Here is a 22,669-nt window from a genome sequence, read left to right as displayed (position 1 = left end):
GCCAAAACCACACCGATTTAGACAAACAGGTCATTTTAAATGTTTGCACTAGTAATTTTCGTTTAGCCTGATAAAGGTCACCTCTTCTACAAAATTTTCTGACAACGTTATTAAAGCGCGAAGTGCCAAGTAGAACAAGAGGCATATATCGCCCATAGAGTATTATTTTGGATAACTTATTATTTATAGGTATTAGTATTTTATAGGCCTGTCAATCGGGCCTAATGAGCCGGGTTTTGATGAGCTCAAGTTCAACTCATTTAATTTGAATTATTTTCGGGTTTCGGGTTATGAGTTTAAGGTTCGTAAATGTGAAACTCATATTCAACTCACATAATATTCGGGTTGTGAGCCTTAATCGGGCTTAGCCCAAGTTCACTTATTACTCCTTAATTTTCTTAATATAATTACTAGAACTATTAAGTTGTAAACTAATTTAACATTTACAAGACTATAATATTAAAACTAAACATGAACAAATAATAGTTCTTAAAACGTATATAAACCAAAAAATTTTCAACAATATTTATATTTAATCCATTCAAAATGCATGAAAAATAGTAATAAAAATGCGATCATAAGCCAATACATCTTTAAAAGTTGAAACTTTTTTTATAATCTTGTGATTTAAATCCAAATATGCTTGATGATTTTTGTGTTTGTAGACCAAAAAAAAATCAACCAATATTATGCCAATACAAAAATTTACTCAACCAATAAGAAAAATTAGAGATTTAGTTATGCATTACCAATATTGGCTCTCAAGAAAGCTCGTGAAAGAGTTTTTAGATGTATTTTGTGTTTTGTAATTTATGTATATATTTAGTATTTAGTAATAATATATTTGGATATATAATTATACATAATATCAAAATATAAATATTATATATATATAGGTAATTAAAGGGCAGGGCCGGGCCTATATCGGGTTTGAACCTAATAAGGCCCAAGCTCGGCTCACATTTAATTCGAGCCTAATTTTTAGGCTCAAACTCAGACCGGCTCACTAAATGATCGGGCTCATCGGGCTTTCTGTCGGGCCGAGCGAGCCGAGCTCGGGCTGGCCCAGCCCCATTGACCGTCCTAGTTTTTTATTTGTATCATAAAACTTTTTTTTAATTATATATATATTTTAAATACATTACTGCTGTTCTTCCAAACACAGCCAATTTATGAACAGTTTTTAGCAATATTTTGGGAGCAAGTCATCTCCTTTTCCCCTGTCAGAGCTATTATGGTACGACTATTAATGCACCAGGTATAACACCCCACTCGAGTCCTTGTGATGCCAGTAGCCAACTACACCTGGAAATATCAGGTATAAACCCCGCTTTGAAGACGTTGAACGTCGGACAGACACCGGCACACTTGGCGTCGAAAACCCAACACCACCAGAAGGAGCAAGGCGACGACGGGGGACGAGGACGATGAATATGTATGGAGGACACCACGATTACTCGCTCTACCTATTCGATTTGGGCGCCACCGATCCTACTCTCATCGAATCTCTGGCTCTCCATCCCACAAGACGACACAGTTTGGATGAGAACAACAAGAGTAGGGGTAGTCCGCCCCCGAACCAGCACCGACACGACGGTACTTCGCCGCTCCCATTAGGCATGGATTGGAGCCCTCCCCCTCGCATTTGGGTACTAAGCTATTATTACTCTGGTGAATTATGACTGTGTTCTGATGTAATTCAAGATTGGACCTTTTCTTTTCCTGGATTTTATTCAAGATTTCTATTTTTTTCCCTCGGTTTAACTTTTCTGTTTCTTATCTGGTTTAGTCTTTCGGTTTTTTGGAGCTCAAGATTGACTGGATAGGCAATTGAGAATCAGAAAGTTAGAATCTTTTCATTTAGGAAGCTATATGCTGGTAGATTTTTGTTGCTGCGGTAAATTTTTATTGCTGTTGGGTTATTGGGGCCCAGCCGTGAATGGGTAACCAATTTAGAAGAAGAAAGTTAGAATCTTTTAACATTTGCACGAGCTAGCCGAAATTTTGTAGTTCTTTTGGGTCGTTGGAACTCAACCGTGGGACGATAGTAAATCGAGAATCACAAAGTTAGAATCCTTTAGCATTTTCAAAAGCTAGTTGTGGGTAAGTTTTTACTTGAAAATTTTTCCTTTTTCGTGTTTTGTGGCCCTAACTTTTCCTTTGTGCTGCCAAATGATCTTCAAAAGTCAGGGAACCTTTATTAATTAAGCTTCCAAATGCTGCTTCAAACAGGCTCTTCAATGCCTAGATTAATATAATACTTTTGCATACCGTAAAATTACACCATTATAGAGTCTATCCTTCATGCAAAAGGTCATTTGAATATTCGCCACCATCATAATTTTTCCTACTATTTCATTTGGTATAGTGACATACTTGAACTTCTGCTGGTGAGGTTTAGTTGCTCGAGTGCAGGCCATAATTGGCTACTTTAGGATGACTTTTAGGGTGATTTGCTGTATGATCTTCTTTTCCCCCTTTTATACTGGCTCTGATCTTGAGCTCAACAGTTTAATTTTCTGTATAAGATTATTTTCAGAATTCAAGACATGCCTTTAGTAACAGCCAGCCCTATGTGTGTGCTGTTACAGGAAGGACGGAACTCTGTTTGGCCACACGACTTTCGTACAGGGTGGAGCTATTGCGTCACAGTTCCTTCTTGGACTATCATACCAAAAGGCAGAGGTTTAGATCCTACTGTGGTATATAATCTTCTTCATTATACTTCTATCACAGGCCATATTTGGTTTTTAGTTGGGAGTTACCTTTAATTTGATGATTCTACCCTAAATGATTATCTGACATCTGTTTTGAGATCATTACTTTAGCATTTTTTATTTTTTACCTATTTTATGTTTCCCCAACCCCTTCTGCTTGGATGTCCCTAATCAAATGAATGCTTAGAAGGGTATGGGACAACTTTATGTGATTTACCTATGTAATTATATGATGCAAAAGTTGTCTGCCTTTATATGCATGGATTGCAGAAAAGCTTTTTACATATGGTTGGTTACTGTTATTGTGGGTTAACATTCATAAATGACAGTTCTACAGGGTCCAAGTTGGTATCCAGTCACCAGAAGGATCTACTACTTTACGAGGAATATTAAGAAGATTTAGCGATTTCTTGAAGCTATATTCTGATGTGAGTCAAATATTTTCATCAGGTCTTAAGATGTTTATGTTGTATCCTCTGAAGAAGTGATTACTGAACGCGGTTAAATACTAAAATTCGTTACTGCTTCAAGGCTTGGTAAATGGAGTCATATGCTGTACTATGGAAGATTTTAAAATCATTTGTCTATTCTAGTATGGGACCTTGAGTCGTTTTAAAACCTGAATAATTTTTTGCTAAACTTTTCTTTTGCAGCTTAAAAGGGCATTTCCCAAGAAAAAGTTGCCCCCAGCTCCATCCAAAGGGCTTTTGAGGACAAAAAGCAAGGAGCTGATAGAGGAAGTTAGTAAAATTTTACTTTTGTTTCTTTCTAATTTTTCTTATCTTTGATTTACCATTCTTGGGCTTGTATCTTGGTAATGGATAGGTATTACATGCACATATATCTTATTTAAACAGATATCTTTCCAGTTGGAAGCTATTATGGTTTCATAAACTCATTTTTGGATATCACTCTTAAGTTAGTTGTCTTTATATCAGCGTAGGTGTTCTTTGGGGGATTGGATTGAAAAGTTGCTGTCTGATATTGATTTGTCGAGGAGTTTTCCTGTTGCGGTCTTTCTTGAGCTTGAAGCGGCTGCAAGGTCGTGTAGGTGTTTTGAACATTTACCTTTGATTGTTCTTTGGTTTTTTGTTTTCTTGTGCATTGAACTAGTTGACAAACTTTTGGCTATACTGATTTCTCTTATTTATTATGATAATTTTCAGCATTCTATGAGGCAAATCAGAGTGCTTCAGATGCAAATTCACCTGCTACTTTTTTTGTTCCCGCCGATCAAATTTTGAACTATTCAGATGGTTCTTTAGTTACTGGTTCATCATTTGCATCAGATTATGGGAATGATTCTAGTTACAAGGCATCTGAGCTTGGGACAGCAAGGCATGGAATGGAAATTCACCATGAACTTGGCATGGGTAATGCATCATATGAACCAGAAATCACCAGTGCAGCAATAGCGAGTGTCGAGGATGGCGGGTTCTCTGTGAATAATTTGAGGCCTTCAAAGAAGCCTATTGAAGGGAATGAAAAAGGTTTCCATCATAACATGACGTTGATTGACAAGGATACTGTGACAGACCACCACATGCTTAAAACAGGTGCTTCACAGTTTATAGCTAATAACGAAGACAAAATGGAACCTCTTTCTGGAACTCAAAATCTGAGCAATGCTAGGACACTATCGGGAGATAGTATTGAAAGTGACGCAAGTTCTGTAGTGCTTGAACGTCCTGATGGTTCTGGTGCTGCACAAATTGATGTTTTGCTCACAAGCTCAGGACATGATGTATCAATTGTTCTTCCAACTGAAGAACAGAATAAGATGAACAGAATTCTCAATACTTTAAAACAAAGGCTAAATATAGCAAGGACAGATGTAGAAGATCTCACTGCAAGATTAAGTCAAGAGCTTGCTGTCAGACAATATCTTTCAACAAAGGTATTTTCCAACTTAACTTTTGCATACACGGACCGAAAAGCAATAGTATGCAAATATGTTGAAGATTAAATCCCAATCAATTTTGATATAGGAATCCTTTAGGAAATAAGATGTAACTTCTCCTTGTTGCTTCTAGGAATCTTCCATGACTTGAGATGTAATTACTTTTCACTTATTTCCTGCTAGAGTATTGTAGATTTCTTTTTTATTCTTGCTGGATTTTAAATTAAAATGTTATGGATAAGTTTGTTGAAGTTTGTCAGTGGAGGAAAATGATTTAAGTGAGCTAAGAGGCAAGGGTAAAAACAAAGCGACCTCCCTTGTGGGTGATTTAGAGGAGAATTGTCTTGGAGACCCTTTCAGGTTATTGGACACTTAGCCATAGTTGTTTTGTTATACATATTGCAGTTCATCCCAGCTTGCATAGACTCTTTGACAGTATTTGCTAGCTTGGATATTTTTTTCCCCGCCCCGCGGGTCCGGGGACCAAATAGTCCATAGCTCAAATATATCCGAGCAGTCCTAGCGTTACTTGAACTTTTCGCTGATTATGTTTACTTGGTTTGATTTTTTCCTTTTCTTTTGCTGTCTTTGTTTTTTTTTTTTTTTTTTTAATAATTAACACTTGTGAAGTTGGAAATTAATTTTTTTAAGCTCATGGAATAACTATGACGCTTTTCAAGAAATGCTTCATTTTGCTGTTGAATTCTCTTTCATTAACTTATTATTCATTTTGGTCCACCGTGTTAGCCTGACAACTACATATATTCTGTCTGAAAATGATGTCTCACTATGAGTTCTTGGAGTTATAATTTCTGATGGGTTCAGAAATTTGTCCTGTTGAAAACAGTGCTTGCTTTGTATTTCCAGGTGAAGGATTTAGAAACTGAACTTGAAACCATGAAGCAGACTGGAGAAGAAAGCTTGCAGCAGGCAATCATAAATGAAAGAGAAAGAGTTACTCAAGTGCAATGGGATATGGAGGAACTTAGGAGAAAGTGTATAGAGATGGAGTTGAAGTTGAAAAGTGAACAGGTGTAGGTTCTTTGTCTCTCCTGTCAAAACTTCTTGAGATCTTAATGTTTTTAGCAGTACATGACTTGACCATAAATGTTCAGGAGGAGAAGGGTCTTCTTGAAACAACCAAAAACTCCATTGTCCTTGACAATGATAGGTTGCGGCAGGAATTGGATGTTGCCAAGGAGCAGGTTGAGAATCTCCTAAAACATCATGAAGAATCAGAAACGAAATCCAAATTGGACCTAAAGATCCTTGCTAAGGAAGTCAAGTCTCTTCGAAATTCTCAGTTAGAGTTGAAGCAGGATCTTGTTAGGTTGGCAAATGAAAAGATTGAAGCAGAGGTAGTATTATGGATCATACTTTTTTTGTTCATTTGGGCTCAACAAGTATCAAGGATTTCAATTTTGTTGTCCATACATTTGATGTAGAATTTGGAAGGATTTGATGGAAAAAAACATAAGTTCCTTTTTAAATGAAAGGGTATAGGAAATTTCATGTATCAACATAGACATGGCCCATTTAGGATAGATGAGCTGTGTTGTGTGGTTCATATATAAGCATCCATTTCCTTTAATCCTTTTATCTTCATGTGATTTTCTGATGTTTGTTAATGTATCTGGTATCCCATGGATAATAAAAAGGCTCATGATTACTGTTTCAGAGGATTCTTCAGGAGGAAAGGCAAAGAAGGGAACACTCTAATGCTGCTAATGCGAAGCTGCTGCATGAGTGTGAAGTTCTCCGCAGTCGACTTGAAGAGTGCAGTGTTAATTTCCTAATTGAAGAAGAAATTAAACTCTCCATGGACACTTCATCTCCTTCTGAAGCAATTGATATATTGGGTACATCCGATAATCGAATAGGTCTTCTGCTTGCGGAGGTATGTCCTACACCGTTAGGTTGGTTTTATGGTATATTGGAGTCAGTTGTGAGCAAAGTCTCAGCAGTCATGATTTAATCGATCTTTCATGTTGGTAATATAGGTGTCAAGTAGGCGACTTAGCTAACTATTATAAGACAATGTAACACACAGAGGGATGGCTCCATATTCACGTTTCATTCAGGCATGCTTTAGATTATTTTGGTGAGGCACAATAACAGAACGATTCCGAGGTGCTAAAATAGCAAATGAAGACGTCTGAATCTTATACAGCTGCATGCTTGGTGGTTTTGAAGAGATTGTATACATGGTTAAGATTCTAAACATAAAAACCACCTGCGTGCTTGTGAAAAATATGGTGCTAATACCTAGTTTGCTTTCTCCTTAATCATTTTAAAGGGTTTTTGAATTCATAAATAGAAGTTTAATGGAGAGAGAGAGGGTGCAAAGTCAGTCTATCTTATTAATCTGGAAATTTAGCTGGATTTTGTACTTTTGGTTTGTTGGACGAGAAGCTTAAAATGTTTTTGAGCGACATATTGGTCAGTTAAGGAGGATGATAGCTTTTGTAATCTTAGCTTGTCTTCCTGAATCAAACAGGCACAGCTCCTTGCAGAAGACGTTGAGAATATCGTCGCTTCTGCAAGTTCCAGTACAGCTGGCCGAGCTACAAGAACACGGGATGATGAATTGAGGAAGATGCTGACAGATGTGTTCATCGACAATGCTAGTTTACGAACCCAAATTAACTCTATTCTTCGCTATGCTCTTGATAAATCTCCTGATAAATCTGAGAAAGATGCTGAAGAAACCTCCTCTAGAGAGAGCGTTCTTTCAAAATTTTTAGAACGGTGATTTGATTAATGTATAGTCCGGGCCATCAATACCATGCATATATCAGACGCTGAAGACGTCTCCGAGCGTTTCCTGGATGTGATATACTGCTTTCCTGAGCTGTGTAGCATATTAGTCATGAATAAATAAGTGAACAATGCTACTATCTTGTAATTACAAATTGCAGTTCCAGATGAATCATATGGACTAATATGGCAGCTCATAGTCTGAATACTTGCTGAAATGGGGAATTCAAATGGTTAGGAACATAGCTTCGTGTTGCTTATGAAACATTAGATGTTTGTAGATTGCTTTTGAGCCTTGATTGACGAACTTTGGTAGGTAAAAAGAACGGTTGAAAAACTCGGGAACGCGTAGCTCATTTCTTTCTGCAGGTGAAATGGCGCAACTGATGAAGCTTAATTACCCAACTGATGACTCAATGAAGCCCTAAAAATTCAACACTGCTTCCTGCTTCTGTTAACTGAAGAGACCGCATGCAGGCATCCTTACTTCATTGAATGTTCTACATGTTAGTAATTGAAAAAGAAAAGTTGAGACACATCTTAACTTTAAAGAGGTATCAGACCAAAATAATCTAAACCTATTCCATGGGGCCAAAAAAAAAAGCTTTCCACTAAATACATACAAAACTGAAAACCCAGTTGCTACAGAGGTATAAAACAGGGAGATCCTTCCGTCATTAAAAATTCAATTACTCCATCACCCTTGCGTGATTATCAAAAACTGATGCGCAGAGAGTAACAAGAGACGACCAGGTGCTTCAGAGTCACAATGGCCGTCCTCTCAACTAAAACCACTTAGCATGTGAAGACAGATCAGTCACCCATTTGTCCAAGATGCAAAGGAACTACTTATCTCCACCTCCAAACATCCCCATCATCTCTTTAGCAGAGCCCATCGAGCCCATTTGCTTCATCAAGTTTTGCAGACCTCCCATCCCACCAATCTGCTTCAGCATCTGAGGTGGGAGAACTTTGCTCATGTGCTGAGCGTTCATATTTCGAGATAAGGCACTCATTTCTCCCTTCTTTGGGATTTTGAGTCCTTTCATCTTGCTCCAGATCTTGGCAAGGCGCTTGTACTCTTCGAACATTTCCATCACTTCTCTTACTTGACGACCAGACCCCCTTGCTATCCGCATTATCCGTGATTCATTGATTAACTTGGGATTGGAACTATCCAACTCTGCAGTAAACAACGGGAAAAAAAAAAAAGACCATGGTGAAACAAACTTGCATGAAATTCTTCATAGAAATATGTATTCAAGGGCAGACTAATTCCAATTTCCAACCTAACATAATAAACATACCTTCGTTCGTCATTGAATCCATCATTGTCATGTAGCGTTTGATCTTTGCCTGGCTTTCCTTTTCATGACCTTTTGGCATCAACTCTGCACTAAATCCTGGGAGCATTGAGAATACCTACAAGAATCAAGCAAGTCATAAGAGCCACTTTCAGAAAAGGTCAACTGAAGAACAGAAATTATTTACAAAAGTCGCTTCTTGCTCTTTTTGTTCCTGTCTGTAGGCAGGGTGGAAGGAATTTTGTGGATGATAATGTAAGCCAATAGGCCGTGATTCCAAGTTTTCATTCAATACCATTCTAATCCATCCTAGAGGGAATAAACATCAAAAGAGCCAGCTGTATCTGAATATGCGTAAATGGAAATAGCAAAAAAAGTCCAAAAAGAACAATTTCTAAGCATTTCAATAGGATTGCTTTAGAAGGTTATGTTGTCATTCTTGAACAAAAACTGGCCTTCAAAAGTGTTGACTGAAACTCTCACTGCTTCTGCATGCTTCCACGTCCAAAGTGAAATGGTTTAACCACTGATTCTCTCAAATTGAAAGGCTATTCTTACTTCTGAAACTCATCCAAATAACTCCAGATACATATGGTGAAACAAGAAGAAATAAACCTGTCCAATTGGTCCCATTTTCAGTATGTTCTGGAATTGCTCGTACATAATCCTCAATGTGAAATTTCCTTCAGAAAGCTTTTGAAGCAGCTCAGGCTGTTGATCCATTGGGACAACTTCATGAATTTTGTCCATGAAGCCAGACCAGTCACCCATGCCTAGAGCAATTAAAATTATGAACATCAATTGTGAGCCATAACAGGGTAGCCGAGAGATAGTTCAACAGAAACATTGCAAAGGCAAAGACAAGTATATCAGACTACAGGAACAGAATTACAAACCTAAAAGACGGCTTACGAATGGTTTTACATCAAAAACTTCAAATTCATCCATATGTTCACCAGTCCCAATAAATATGACAGGACTTTTAGTAGCTGCAACCCTGCACATGGAAAGTAGAAAAGTCATCACTTCATTACTCCATGAAACTGTACTACCAGCATCTCAATGAGGAGCGTCTAGGTGCATTCTAAAATTAGACAAATCAAGCAATACTTTTATTTATTTATTTATTGTCATTAAATATGTCATCTTTTCTTCCTTGAGAGTAACAATGAGCTTTGTTTAGGTTTCTGCAGATTCTAGTTTTGTTAGCCCACTAAATATCATCATCTACGTAGTCTTAGTATAAAAAGGATGACCCAGCTAACTTCACAGAACTAGTTTTCCAGCAAATGAGAAAATTATAAATGTCTCAAATGACCAACAGATAAGTCCGTATCCAAGGAAAACGTATGAAGTCTGCACTTACGCACTAAGAGCACCACCTCCCTTTGCATGACCATCCATTTTAGTAACAATAACAGCTCCAACTGCAACACTTTGCTTGAATGCTTGGGCTTGATCAAAAGCTGCCTGACCGATACTGCTATCCATGACAAATATAACAAGATCTGGATTCTGAAACCATCAGATATAGAAATTAAGCAAGTTCCAGTTCCTGAAACCTTCAGGAAGGAGAAATTTGGATCTTCAAAAACATATAAACAATGGAGAGTAGAAAAACACACAGTTGCTTCGGAAACTTGACGCATCTCTTCAAAAAGGGCTGCTTCCTGTTTGTGGCGTCCACTGGTGTCAATAATTATAAGATCACAGTTTTCCTTCTTGAATCTTTCAACACCTTCAACTGCTATTTTAACCGGATCTGACTCCATGTAGCTGTTATAAAATCAACACATGCACAATGAACTCCTAGCATAAGCAGTGAAAGAGCAAAAAAAAAGTGAAAAGCAAAGAAAGAGCAAGATCTAACCCTAAACATCAATTGCCAAAGTACTCAATTTGAGCATTCAATTAGATTATTCCTTTAAAGAATTGATGCATTAAAAAAATTGAACAATGCTCAAACTTCAATCTCAACTAAAGCAATGTCTCAACATGTATGGATTAAAAAAAATGAATAATAAAAAAAAACTAACAATCAGAAGATATGAGCTACTAAAAAGGTAATGAGAGCCCTCTTCATCAATTGTCTTCCACTAACTAGTTAGAAAGAGCAACAAAACCACAAAAGTTTCAAGTGAGCAAATGATACATAATTTCATTTATCTAAACCATATATCTGGTAATTAATAGCAACTTAATGACATTTCGTAGAAATCTTGGCAAGAATTGTGCCATGGAAATGGAAGGATTATGTAAGCTCATCACAATCTAACATTACAACTGTATGAAGGCCCTAAATCAATGAAAAGACACAAAGTTTGATACTTTAGTGGAAAAGGTACCTTCCATAAAAGGGGATTTTAGCTTTTGTTGCATTTTGCTTCAACTGATCAAAAGCACCAGCCCTAAATGTATCAGCACATACCAAAGCAGGTTTCCAGCCCTTCTTCTGGTGGTAGTACGCGTATTTTGTACATGTAGTAGTTTTGCCCGACCCTGTGAATTATTCATGAAATGATCATATGTATCTCATCAAAGAAGAGCACAAGCAAAAGAACCTTCTGCAATGACAACAATTTGAGAGATCTAGACGAAGAAAGTTAGCACGATAAAGAATTTCACTGGAGCCAATCAACCACATGATATTAGGATAGATCCAACAGCTGATAAAAAATGTTTCAAGTTTGTTAAGTAAGACAGAACTCAGAAGGCATCAGTCAAAACATTCAAGTACCTTGCAATCCTACAAACATTACGATACTCGTTTTGCCTTTCTTAGGGGTGAATGAAGGTTTTCCGGGATCCAGCATCTTGCAGAGCTCATTAAATATCGCCTACAAACAAGAAAACCATCCTAAAAAATCAGAAGATGGTAAGAAAGAAAAAGAAAGAGACAAAGGCTGAATGCAGAGGGACTGTTGTCAGACAATGTTAACCCAGAAGAAAAAGAAAATATCAAGTCAATGCATCTTGTAAAAGTCATCAAAACTTGGTAGACAACTCGAAATATAAGGAACCAATCTTACAAAGCAGTCCTTTTCCAAGCAACTCTACAAAGTAATTGCATAATTTCATATGAATGGCATGCAGAATCCCATCCTAGATTAGCAAATTTAATCCCTCCATACAAGATGCTTTCACTTTTGACCCCCAAAAAGTTCTAGAATGTAATAGAAACGATTCAAAAAACTAATGGAATCCAAGAAGAAAAAAATTGAAGTAATGGAAAGATCTCATAATGAATTTTTATACAGAGCACAATACATCTGCTCTTGATCTTATATTGAGAAAACAAATACTTCCACTCGAATTCCATTCCATTTGTATATTCATTATTGTTCAGCCTGCATGCCGTTAAAAGATGTAAATGGAGGGATGTAAATTTCCAAGTTAACCCTTGAAGCCTTGTTTGATAGCAGCAAGAATGACACATCGAAAGCATCATATCTATTACAAAATATTTTAATATCATTGTACAAATTTGTCAGTTTCATACAAAATCAAATCAGAAACAGTCCCAAGTCCACAAGACAATAGCTCTTCAATTTCACCTGGCAAAAGGTCCACCCGTAGCTTAAACTGCTTCTCTACGATCCACAATCAAATATTATGCTCTATAACCAACACCAACAACAACAAAGACACTGCTTTTCCAAGCAATAAAACCTCATCCGACTGTCACCCACCTAAACCAATTCCGCAGTCACCACCCTTCGCAAATATACACTCAACCTGACCTCAACCGAAATTTGTCCTCTTCTGTTTTCCTATTTTTCACCCCTTAACGAATGATTGAGTCCAATTTCAAACCAGCACCCTCAAAATTCAGTTCTTGGACCCAAATCATTGCAAAATAAATTCCCTTCTTTTCTTCTGACTAAATTGAAGCATTCATTCAATTCAGTAATCAACTAATTTCTTTTTGCTCACTCCTACGATTCTCCTCCTTTCATTAACAATTTTATCCCAAACTAAAAAAAAATCATATAAAAAATAGAGAAAAGGCCACAATTACAACACCAAAACTATAGAGACAAAACCAAATTAATAATCACGGACTAGAAATGAAATATACCTGCTGGATAATCCTACGCTTATTGTGACCAGCAGCGAGGTCATCCAGATTGACGATCTTTTTAATATTAGTCTGCATATCTCGGACAAGTTTGAATTGAACATCGGCTTGAAGCAAAGCCCTGGTGATCTCGTTGAGGCATTCGTTAAGAACTTTTTCATCGATGATTGTCGCATTGCTCATCTGCTGAAGAGCACGCGAGATGCTCGATCCTAATTGCGCTAACACCATCTTTACTGCTTTGTTTCAGGTTTCCCCCCAAAAAAAGAAGAAAAGGCTAATTTGATAAAAACACTAGCAAAATTGATTGACTTTATTAAGGAAGTAGAAACAAGGATTGTTTATTGGGAGAATTCAATCCCAGATAGACGGAGAACTACAGAACAATCTGGTATTATTTAGGGTTGGGGATCAGCAATAAAAGGTTTCACCACCGCCGGTGAAGAGAAGAAGAAAGTAATGAAACGTTGGAGACTTTGGAGCGGAAAAACTGAAACGGGATAAAAGTGATGGACTGGGCCTGTGAGTTAGGCCCTAGGGAGGATTACATATTGGGCCCCCAATTTCTGGTGATGGGTACATAGCCTGATTAAAAGAAAAAATCCTGGATTTTTTAATTTTTAATTTTTATTTTTACCCAGCATTGAAAGGAAGGGTGTGATTAAGAAGAGAGGAAGAGGAAAAAAGATTTGAACTCAAACTCTAAATTTTGAGATTTCAACTTTAATCAGTGCCTAACTTTTTTTTTTTCAAAATATCATTTCTTTTTTTTTTTTTGTCAAAAAAAATATCATTTCACTTAACTGTCAAAAGAAATGCGTATGCTTAAATAGGAGATTGTTTGGTACATATGGCATAAAACAAATGTACTAAGTACAATACGGGGAGGCAATTGAACATAACTATTTTTATCCACACTTTTTTTTTTTTTTTTTGGCAGGCAGAAATGTTGGTAAACGTTGGATCGCTATTAGCCAAGGGGAAAGCAAATTTCCACGTTAGGCTCTCAGGCCAAGCCGGAATCACATCGCAGTTAATTCCTGTCCACATAACTGCTTTTTCTGTTGCCTGTTGGTACGTCGAGTTGACGGATATGGCAGCCGTGGCTTCTGCAGCCGCTCCACTAGTTCTAAAGAGTTGCTCCCCGGCTTCCAAAAACCCACCTCCAAATGCTATCAGAATTGCCTTTGCCAACCCAAATACATGCTCTACCAAAATTTCCAAGACCAGCGCCGGTCTGGTTCGAGCTTTAGAGTCTGAAAGGGAAGAAGCAAATTCCGACAAAGATAACCCTGATGACATTGCATTCTTGTCCCAGGTTAGTCCACCCCACCCCACCCCACATCTTCATGCCCAACTCAAACCTCTACAGCACCTTTGGTTTAAAGCTAACCCCTTTGTGTTCTATTTTGAGTTAAGGAAGATTTGAACTACTTGGTTAAGCTGGGAGGTGGTTCTGTGGCGGGTGCGGCTGCAATAAAGTATGGAAGTGTTGTTTTTCCAGAGATAACAAGACCCAACATTATTGAGGCTCTTGCCCTAATTTCTTTCCCTGTCATTGCCGCAGTCTTGCTTTTGATCAGGCAAAGTCGTTCACAGTGAAGCGTCTGACTGACGTCTTTTGCCGTAGATATGAAATGTTTTTCTTGCTACTCGTTTCTCCATCGAGAGGAACTTAGAGAGGAGGAATATATTGGTTAAATGTGTTCTTTAGAAATAAACCGCTGATTTAAACTTTACTGCAAAATTTCTGTCTTTTTACATGCAGTAAGAATTCAACGTGGATGCCACGTCCTTCAGGTTTACTTGACCGTGATATGTTGAATTAGTCAAATTTTATTTGTTGTAACGATGTAACAATACGCTTTCCGGCCAGGCAGAGAATGTAGCTGCTGTTCAATATGCACAATTCTACATATGAATTGATCACAATGAGAAGCAGTTCCTCTCAGCTGAATCCAGCTCTAAAAGTCTCGAACTAAGTGTAATTGCAAGCAATGTAGATTTACAGGGTTCACCCAAAAAAAAAAATAAAAGAATGGCAACTAGTGTTTTCCTCAGTTTCTTCAACAGAGCTTGAGAAAGATTCAGTTCGAAGCAAACAATGCCGCACCGTCCATCTTTGCTTGTTAAGCGAGGCGCCCAAAGCATAGGATATGCGTTGCAAGAAAAAGCAGGCACCTAATGGGACTCTCCTGACCACAAGGATGACTATAGGTTGTCTTTCAACCATTTTAGTGCTCCATTTGCAACAGACCTGCAACCACAGAATCATGCACAAGTCAAGATAACATTTCAAGATATGTGGCGTTCAAGGCATAGTTAACAAGGCAATAGCATTCGAAGACTTCAACATTCAATTATTGAACAAGTTAAAATGACTCAGCAGCATAAAAGATCACGAGAAAGCATGTTTATTTCCACAACTCATGCTAACAGCAAATTCAGTTATAGCAGACACTTACTGACAATTTATTGAACTGAACAAGATTCTGAGGAAATATTCTTGACAAGATAACTTCATAAACTAGAGAAATTGGATTAAGAAGTCTGGAAATTAACTGATTAGAATGGGTTTGTCCTATTCCCCAGCTATCAACCATGTTGGTCATTTGGCTACCTTAATATGCTGGTAACTACATAAAACAAGCCAGCTAGTTAACAATGTAAAAGAGAACACGACAAACCCAGAATGGCAGGGAAGAATTGAAAGGTCTTACAAGAACCGTCTCTCAACGGTACTAACCACTTGCTGAAAGCATAACAATGTGGGCCAAATTCTGAAAAATTAGTATCTACGACATAATTTTACAAAGTACAGGGAAGGAATTTACCCAGCAAAATCTGTAAACTTCTTCCACAAGTCGTTCTGTTCTTCGGATTCCTCACTATTATTCGTAGCAGAATCTGTTTCGCTTACAGTTTTAGCTGTAAGGTATAGCAATATTATCTGTTGTTAGAATCATCTAAAACGATGGCAGCTAAAGTGCATTTAGCATGAATAGGTACAAATGGTAATAACACTGTAAACTCAGCAGCCAGGAACATCATGGGTTGTTCATCAGCTGAATAAAAGGAATGAAAGGCCCACAGAATAACGGCCTAAGAGAAGCTTCGTCTTCTGTCCAATAGATTATAATCAATACTTACTGGTTTGCTGAACGTTAGGGCGAGTTTTTGAACGTTTGCCAGGTTTACTACTTAGAGAAGCAAGTTCTTCAAGCAATTCACGTTCTTGTGAACTGTACAACCAAAGAACATTAAACAATAAAATGAACCATTATGACAGCAGAATAAAGACATAATGAGGCCATTGTTTTTTTTAATTAGAAAAAAGTCTAGCTAGGCTAGTATGCATTCCTGAAAAAGCTTTTTTGTGAGCATGAAAGTACAACATTCTCACAAGACCATCTAAGACAGTACCAGAGACATAAAAAGTTAGTAATCATGAGTTAAGCGTCAAAGGATACCTTATCTTTTTTGGTATACTAACTTTAACGGTGAACAAGTGATCACCGCGTATTGATGGCCTGTTCAATTTAGGTGCACCTTTTCTTGCCAAGACAAGAACATCCCCAGGCTGAGTGCCAGGAGGAATTTGGAGATCAGTAAGCCCTTCAACCGTTTTAACCTATAACAATACAAGGACCAGACTGATTGTTATCATTTTTAGCCACAAATAAAATTTTTCAAAAGAGACATGCTGATGTTTAAGCAAAACTAGCAGTCACCACAGCAGATGTATACTAAACACCCTGTCCATGGGCATGATTAAATCTATATGGTACACTTAATAATCATCAAGAGTAGGTGTACCTTGGTAACTGTTCCTAATATAGCATCCAAATAACTAATTGAAACAGTAGAAGAGAGATTTATGCCATCTCGTTGAATCTCTGGTATCTCTTCAATATCAAGATATACATAAAGATCTCCAGGTGGTCCTCTGCAGAAAATTAAAGGGGAGGATTCAACAGTCAGAGACAAGCACATCCAAGACATCATCTCACTCTGCATCATCCTTTTGTTATATCTTTTGAAGCATTAACTAGAATGTGTAAAGGGCTATAATCTTAAAATGTTCTGCAGTTGACCTTCACAATGCATCTAAAGAAACCAGCTTGATACGTAATGGTGACTACCCTAATTTTAGATGTTAAAATAACAGTGTCATCAAAATCTAAAACAAAAGGAATCGCATAAAAAAACTTTCTCATGAGGTATAGCCAGTACAAACTACAGGTGCACAATAACATAAACTATAATTCATCAATCATACCCCTTTGGTCCAGCATCACCCTCTCCAGCAACTCTGAGAATACTGCCCTTGCCGACTCCAGGAGGAATTTTGACTTTGATATCTTTCTTCACTCGAATCCGCCCCTGACCAGAACATTTACGACAGTACTCAGAGATCATTTCACCATTGCCGCCACAATTTGGACATATTGAAACCTGTACGGTTGTAATGATAAAGTAGAGTTACTAACTGCCATAAGGGGGATAATAAAGCGAGAGTATCAACAGAGGAATTTGAAGACAAGTTGCGCAAAGGTAGATGATAACTGCAAATAAAAGGCAAATGCATATATATGATTTCTATTATTGCTCAACCCCAAAAAATTATACATCATTATTGCCAAACCCCACATAAACCTCCAAAATATGAACCATATATTTTCATTCTTTTGTACTTGAAACTTCCAGTTTCCAGAGTGTATGTCATTTAAGCAGATTGATCATTAGTCTCTCCTTGGATAATTATCTGAGACACATCTCCTTTCTTTACTTCAGGTGCTCCAATCAGTATTATTGACTTCCAACAACAATGCCCTTGCATGGTTGACATTGAGATTTAGTCAGTTCCTTTTGAACTTTTCATTTATCCACATATCGTTCAGCAAATTTTGTTCTTAGTGCCAGCATAAGGACAGGGTAAAATGAACTTCAAAAATGAAAACAATGAACTTGAGAAAATTGAAATTACTACAGGCGATGGAGTTATTAGAAAAGAACTGGCAGATTTAGGTTTAAAGCGCACATTCAACACTAAAATTCATCAAACATGATGAAAAGGCAATTTTTTTCCACCTCCGCATTCTCAATAATGAGCTTCTTTTAACGGCACCATGACATGACTGCAAAGATGTTACTTAATCCTAGAGTATGGACTGAAACTGAAGAAAATGATCCTTAGTATATCTGATTAATATAATAAGTAGAAACTTCATAGTTCTATTGACAAAGCATACACCACTAGTTATTTCACTATACTTGAATGCATATAGATAGACAAGAAAACATTTAGATAACAGGCATGCATTGTGTTTATATACAGAGCAACCGGTATACATTCCATTCGTCGGGAAGAAAAAGTATTGAAATACCTGCGAAAACATTCCAAAAGGTGTTTGTTCAGTTCTCATAACCTGACCACGGCCACCACATGTTGAGCATATCCTCATTTTAGAGCCTGTCTTTGCTCCAGTACCAGCACAAGCTTCGCATGTCTCAAGGTGAGAAAGCTCAAACTCTTTTTCTGCTCCAAATATAGCAGCTGAGAACTCGAGTCTTATGTCATAACTGAAATTCACCATGTCCATGAGTCGACTCAATTAAGGAATGCTTAACATATAGCACCTCATGAAAGATATACTAAACAGCAGACAGATGGAAGGCAGAGAAGCAGAATAGACATAAAACTTGGCATATGGAACACGTATCCTTTTATCAGTCAAAATCAATTGAAGACAACGCTAAATTAACATACTTCAAAGAACCATCATGCAGAAAAAAGGTGGAAACTTTACACCATAGGGCCATAAAAAAATATTAGCCTGCCAGGAGTTCCATAAAATTAACTGCAGTAATTCATCATCTTACCGTAAATCTTCACCTTTAGTGACAGTACTTCGCTGACGTGTTCCAAAACCAGTTGCATCCATTCCAGGGAAACCCATACTAGGTCCGAAAAAAGTCTCAAATAAATCAAAAGGGTTTGTCTGTTATGTGATCAAGGAAAAAATGTCAGATCAAAGTAGTATGATGATGTGGTATAATCACATACATCTCTTTCATGTTGATCTCATGGTTTATCATAACAAATGGATCCACTAAATGCTTATGAACCATCTATTAATCTAATTTTAATTATGGTGATGTCCTATTCCTTTAACTTGAAAGTAAGTAAAGTAAGTGCATCAGAAACATTATCTTGAACCATTATTGAAATTGGAGCACAAACAGAAGGTGAACTCTGAACCTAAAATCATAAACCTGTATCTAAGAGCTCATAACTATGAGAAACTGAAAAACATTATAGAAGACATTTGTTCATGTAATACTTCACTGCAATAAGACTAGGAAAACATCTACCAATAGTATATACATGTTTTTATCTTTTGACTGATCAGCGAGAGAAGAAAAGGCCTTTGAACAGAAGGGTACATTAGTTTATTGCTATACCAAATGCCAGGAAACTCTGCACTCATATGGAAAGAGTAGAAAAAGATCCCTAAGCTAGAATAGGAGAAATCACATCGTCACTAATTTGTTAGCAATGTAAACAGAGGACATCACATCACCAAAGTGATACATGACCATGATATACACTTTGGGAGTAAGATGAAGCGTAAATATATGCCTCTCAACAAACTTTGCAATAAGATGAATGGTTAATAGATGCCTCTCAATACAAATTATCGAATTAACTTTCTTATATGAACAACTTCGAAATCTAAAAAACTAGAATTTCAGTGAGTACCGTATAAGCCCCTGCTTGTCCCCCCATAGAACTATTAACTCCAGCTTCACCATATTGATCATATAAAGCTCTCTTTTTGTCATCTGATAGCACCTGACCATGTTACAATTCAGAGTCCGCCATTTGATAAGCGGCAAAAAATGTAAAGCAGGGAATGAATCAAACTATCATTCTTTAAGTTGTGCCACAATATTGCTCCAACTATTTTGAAACAAAATAACATGTGCAATTCTCTCCTAATAGTCAGCAGCCAACAAGAAAAAGATGCTTTCGGGATTGAAGTGTTCTAGTGCATAATTATCATTCTCCAATAGCAGAAGGAAAATTATGAATAAAAATAGAGTTCATGGTTGATATCATGATAAATACATTAGTTCATCCACGTCAAATTCTTTATAACATTAGTTATATCCAAATAAATGAATAGAGAAACATACAATCAGTCACGTATTGAATATTACTGCAATAACTCGTCAGTCAAAAGCAGTTACAATCATGAATTTCAATTTAACCCTTCCATTTGCAAGAATTGTAAACAATACCTCCACTGCAGTTTATAATCAGACAAATAATACTTAAAGAAGGAAGATTTCATGCACCTCCACAATTGCAAGTCAATCACACAAAAAGGTGGAGATGATGGAAAAAATGTGAAACTATTCTGATTCCTACAATGAAATTCTACAACAGGAAGTTGTCAGCCACACTCCTCACCTCATATGCAGCACTGATCTCCTTAAACTTCTCAGTTGCTCCAGGTTCCTTGTTTACATCAGGGTGGTACTAAAAAAAAGTCATATGTCACATCACTTCATAAAATGCAAGGGATGCAAGCAATCCCAGATGTGGTTTTGTAAAGTCAAAGCAAGAAACTAAGAGAGGAACATAGTCAATGATCCTTGCATAAGCACAGATAGTTCTGCATGTTTGATAGAATAGAAACACACCCATGACAGAGGAAAGGAAAAAAAAACTTGTAATATCGATCAATCAGGCAGCTAGATGCAGCTGTCTGCTGTGCTAAATTTAAGTTTAGAAAAGAACATAAAGAATAAGAAAAAGCAACTTCCTGCTTAAAAACAATCGACAATGACTGCACAATATGGAAAGTGAAAAGGCTTTGGTTTTTTTTTTTTGGGCCGGGGGGTGGTTGTGGGGGGGGGGAGGTTGGGACTAGACAAGTGAAAGATGAGTTACTTTTCATTTCAACAAAGAAAGCTGGAGGAAGATATGCAAGGAAGCTCTAACTTCATTTGCCACAAATTTTTGAAATGGAAATGCACAAAGCCACTAACTTGTTCTTATAACTTGGCACCTAATCTGCATCAGGATTTCCTCCATTGGACCATAAATAGATTATGATAAGTTGGGATGCATAGTCAATTACTAATCATAAACTGCTATAAACTTATCAGATTGATATGCAATAGCGTAACTTCACCTCATTGCTACTAAGATCAAAATTCCCACATGCACATTAATAGATAAATGAAGATCTACCTTCAATGAACCATGGAATCAGAACTTTTGACAAACCCGATAGAGTAAATGTAAGTCATAGAGAAACAAACTTACAAACGCATAAAAATGACTTGAGGCCAGTTGAGTACCTGCCGAGCTAACCTCCGATAAGCGGCTTTAATTTCCTTACCACTAGCAGATTTTGAGACCCCAAGAGTAGAGTAATAATCAGCTGCAGCCACAACCAATCTTCCAAACCGCCTTGCTGAAATCTTCTTGCTGAACTGAGAGGAAGAAGAAGATAAGGAGACAGAGATGAACTTCTTGTGACTCCGCAAATGGGTCCCACCAGCAAGAAACGAAGATGAAGATGAAGAAAATGGGAAGACTGGGGCAATCCTGCTTTGCGGAGGCTCAGGGGACGATAGAGTGAGGGTTGCAGAATTCGCCATTACAGCTGCAGGGTTCATAGTAGAAATGCAATCAAAGTGTTTGATGTTTGTCCTAAGAGAAATTGAAGAAGCCGGTGAAATTTTTAATTTTGGTCATATTTTTTTGTTTTGTTTTTGCCTTTTCCTTGGAGAAATGGGCAACGTTTTTTCTATGGACGGAAGAAGGTTTACTGGAAAGGACGGGAAAAGATGTGGTGCGGGTACGCGCTTCGGCGCTTGGAACTCTCGCGTCCTATTGTCAACGTGTTTACGTAGGTTAAAACATTTTGGGGAGAGTAAAAAGGAGGAGTACCTTACTAAAACAAAAAGTATTCATTTTTTTTTTTTGTTTGCCAGAATTGTATAATCTTCTGTTTAGCAGGAATTACAAGTAGGTTGTCTTAAATTTAAAATCTATGTCTAGTATAATGTTTTAAATTCAAAATCTCTTACTCATAAAAAAAAAGTCTATTATATTATTGTGTCATTTTTTCACATTTAAAAAAAAATTCTATTCCGGTGGACATTTTCACGACAAATGTAAACTAACAGATAATCCACTTCTTAATTTTTTAAAGAAAAAAAAACAGTGAGCCTGCAAGAACTTTAGAATTTTAATAAAAGTTGAAGTAAATACTAGCATATGTAGGAAAAAAAATACTAGCATACGAGCCTTACATCTTCTTAACCTTCTGATTTGAGTCGCTGAATACTTTTTGTAAGCATTTGTACCAAGTTGAATTATGATATCCATTTTCGTTTCGAACATACTAACTAGGAGTAAGTTGGGCCAGAAACACCAAGGCCACTGAGTCCTCATGTACGAGGGACTTGACATGTTTTAAGTTAGCTTCATCAGTTTAGCAAGTCAAACTGCTTTATAATTGGAATCAATGCAACATTGAGACAGAAGAGATGATTAGAAGCCGTTGCCAATCAGACGGTGATGCCGGCATGCATCTTAAAATTAGGAATGTAATCGAGTCGAGTCGAGTCGAGCTCGAGTATACTCGAGCTCGACTCGACTCATATGTACCTAGGCTCGAGCTCGACTCGAGCTTGACCGAATCCAAAAAATCGATATTCGAGACTTGACTCGAGGAACTCCCTTTAAGCTCGAAACTCGACTCGATAAGGCTCGACTTTTAGGCAAGTCTTATCAAGTCGAGTTTAATCAAGTTTCTTGACTCGACTCGGTAAATGTACACTTCTGCCCTTATGAAATTTTATTATAAAGAAGAGTATATTATAAATTCAA

General features: G+C 37.2%; 4 protein-coding genes across 4 annotated transcripts; 2 read left to right on the top strand and 2 right to left on the bottom strand.

Moving 5' to 3' along the window:
- Positions 1 to 1,197: 1,197 nt before the first annotated feature.
- Positions 1,198 to 7,977, top strand: LOC113767530 (PX domain-containing protein EREL2-like). Its single transcript, XM_027311651.1, has 10 exons — positions 1,198 to 1,649; positions 2,592 to 2,702; positions 3,047 to 3,145; positions 3,371 to 3,457; positions 3,656 to 3,764; positions 3,884 to 4,614; positions 5,485 to 5,649; positions 5,733 to 5,975; positions 6,296 to 6,514; positions 7,115 to 7,977. The coding sequence occupies exons 1-10, from the start codon at positions 1,428 to 1,430 to the stop codon at positions 7,367 to 7,369; spliced, it is 2,241 nt and encodes a 746-aa protein (XP_027167452.1). The 5' UTR covers positions 1,198 to 1,427; the 3' UTR covers positions 7,370 to 7,977.
- On the bottom strand, positions 7,829 to 13,225 carry LOC113767531 (signal recognition particle 54 kDa protein 2). The gene is made up of 9 exons (XM_027311652.1): positions 12,757 to 13,225; positions 11,416 to 11,515; positions 11,024 to 11,177; positions 10,304 to 10,454; positions 10,045 to 10,193; positions 9,575 to 9,675; positions 9,294 to 9,451; positions 8,682 to 8,796; positions 7,829 to 8,557 (listed from the first exon to the last, which is right to left on the bottom strand). Exons 1-9 carry the CDS (start codon positions 12,985 to 12,987, stop codon positions 8,220 to 8,222), a joined length of 1,497 nt encoding a protein of 498 aa, XP_027167453.1. The 5' UTR covers positions 12,988 to 13,225; the 3' UTR covers positions 7,829 to 8,219.
- A 439-nt stretch (positions 13,226 to 13,664) lies between these two features.
- LOC113767759 lies at positions 13,665 to 14,561 on the top strand. Its single transcript, XM_027311940.1, has 2 exons — positions 13,665 to 14,074; positions 14,176 to 14,561. The coding sequence occupies exons 1-2, from the start codon at positions 13,703 to 13,705 to the stop codon at positions 14,356 to 14,358; spliced, it is 555 nt and encodes a 184-aa protein (XP_027167741.1). The 5' UTR covers positions 13,665 to 13,702; the 3' UTR covers positions 14,359 to 14,561.
- A 173-nt stretch (positions 14,562 to 14,734) lies between these two features.
- Positions 14,735 to 21,565, bottom strand: LOC113767758 (chaperone protein DnaJ). Its single transcript, XM_027311939.1, has 11 exons — positions 21,130 to 21,565; positions 20,234 to 20,302; positions 19,520 to 19,612; positions 18,640 to 18,758; positions 18,144 to 18,339; positions 17,036 to 17,211; positions 16,573 to 16,702; positions 16,227 to 16,387; positions 15,907 to 15,998; positions 15,591 to 15,684; positions 14,735 to 15,013 (listed from the first exon to the last, which is right to left on the bottom strand). The coding sequence occupies exons 1-11, from the start codon at positions 21,448 to 21,450 to the stop codon at positions 14,968 to 14,970; spliced, it is 1,497 nt and encodes a 498-aa protein (XP_027167740.1). The 5' UTR covers positions 21,451 to 21,565; the 3' UTR covers positions 14,735 to 14,967.
- Between the last annotated feature and the right edge of the window lie 1,104 nt (positions 21,566 to 22,669).

Source organism: Coffea eugenioides, chromosome 4 (assembly GCF_003713205.1).
Source record: "Coffea eugenioides isolate CCC68of chromosome 4, Ceug_1.0, whole genome shotgun sequence".
Lineage (NCBI taxonomy): Eukaryota > Viridiplantae > Streptophyta > Magnoliopsida > Gentianales > Rubiaceae > Coffea > Coffea eugenioides.
Note: the sequence above shows the minus strand (reverse complement) of the source record. Positions and strands in the feature narration are given on the sequence as shown.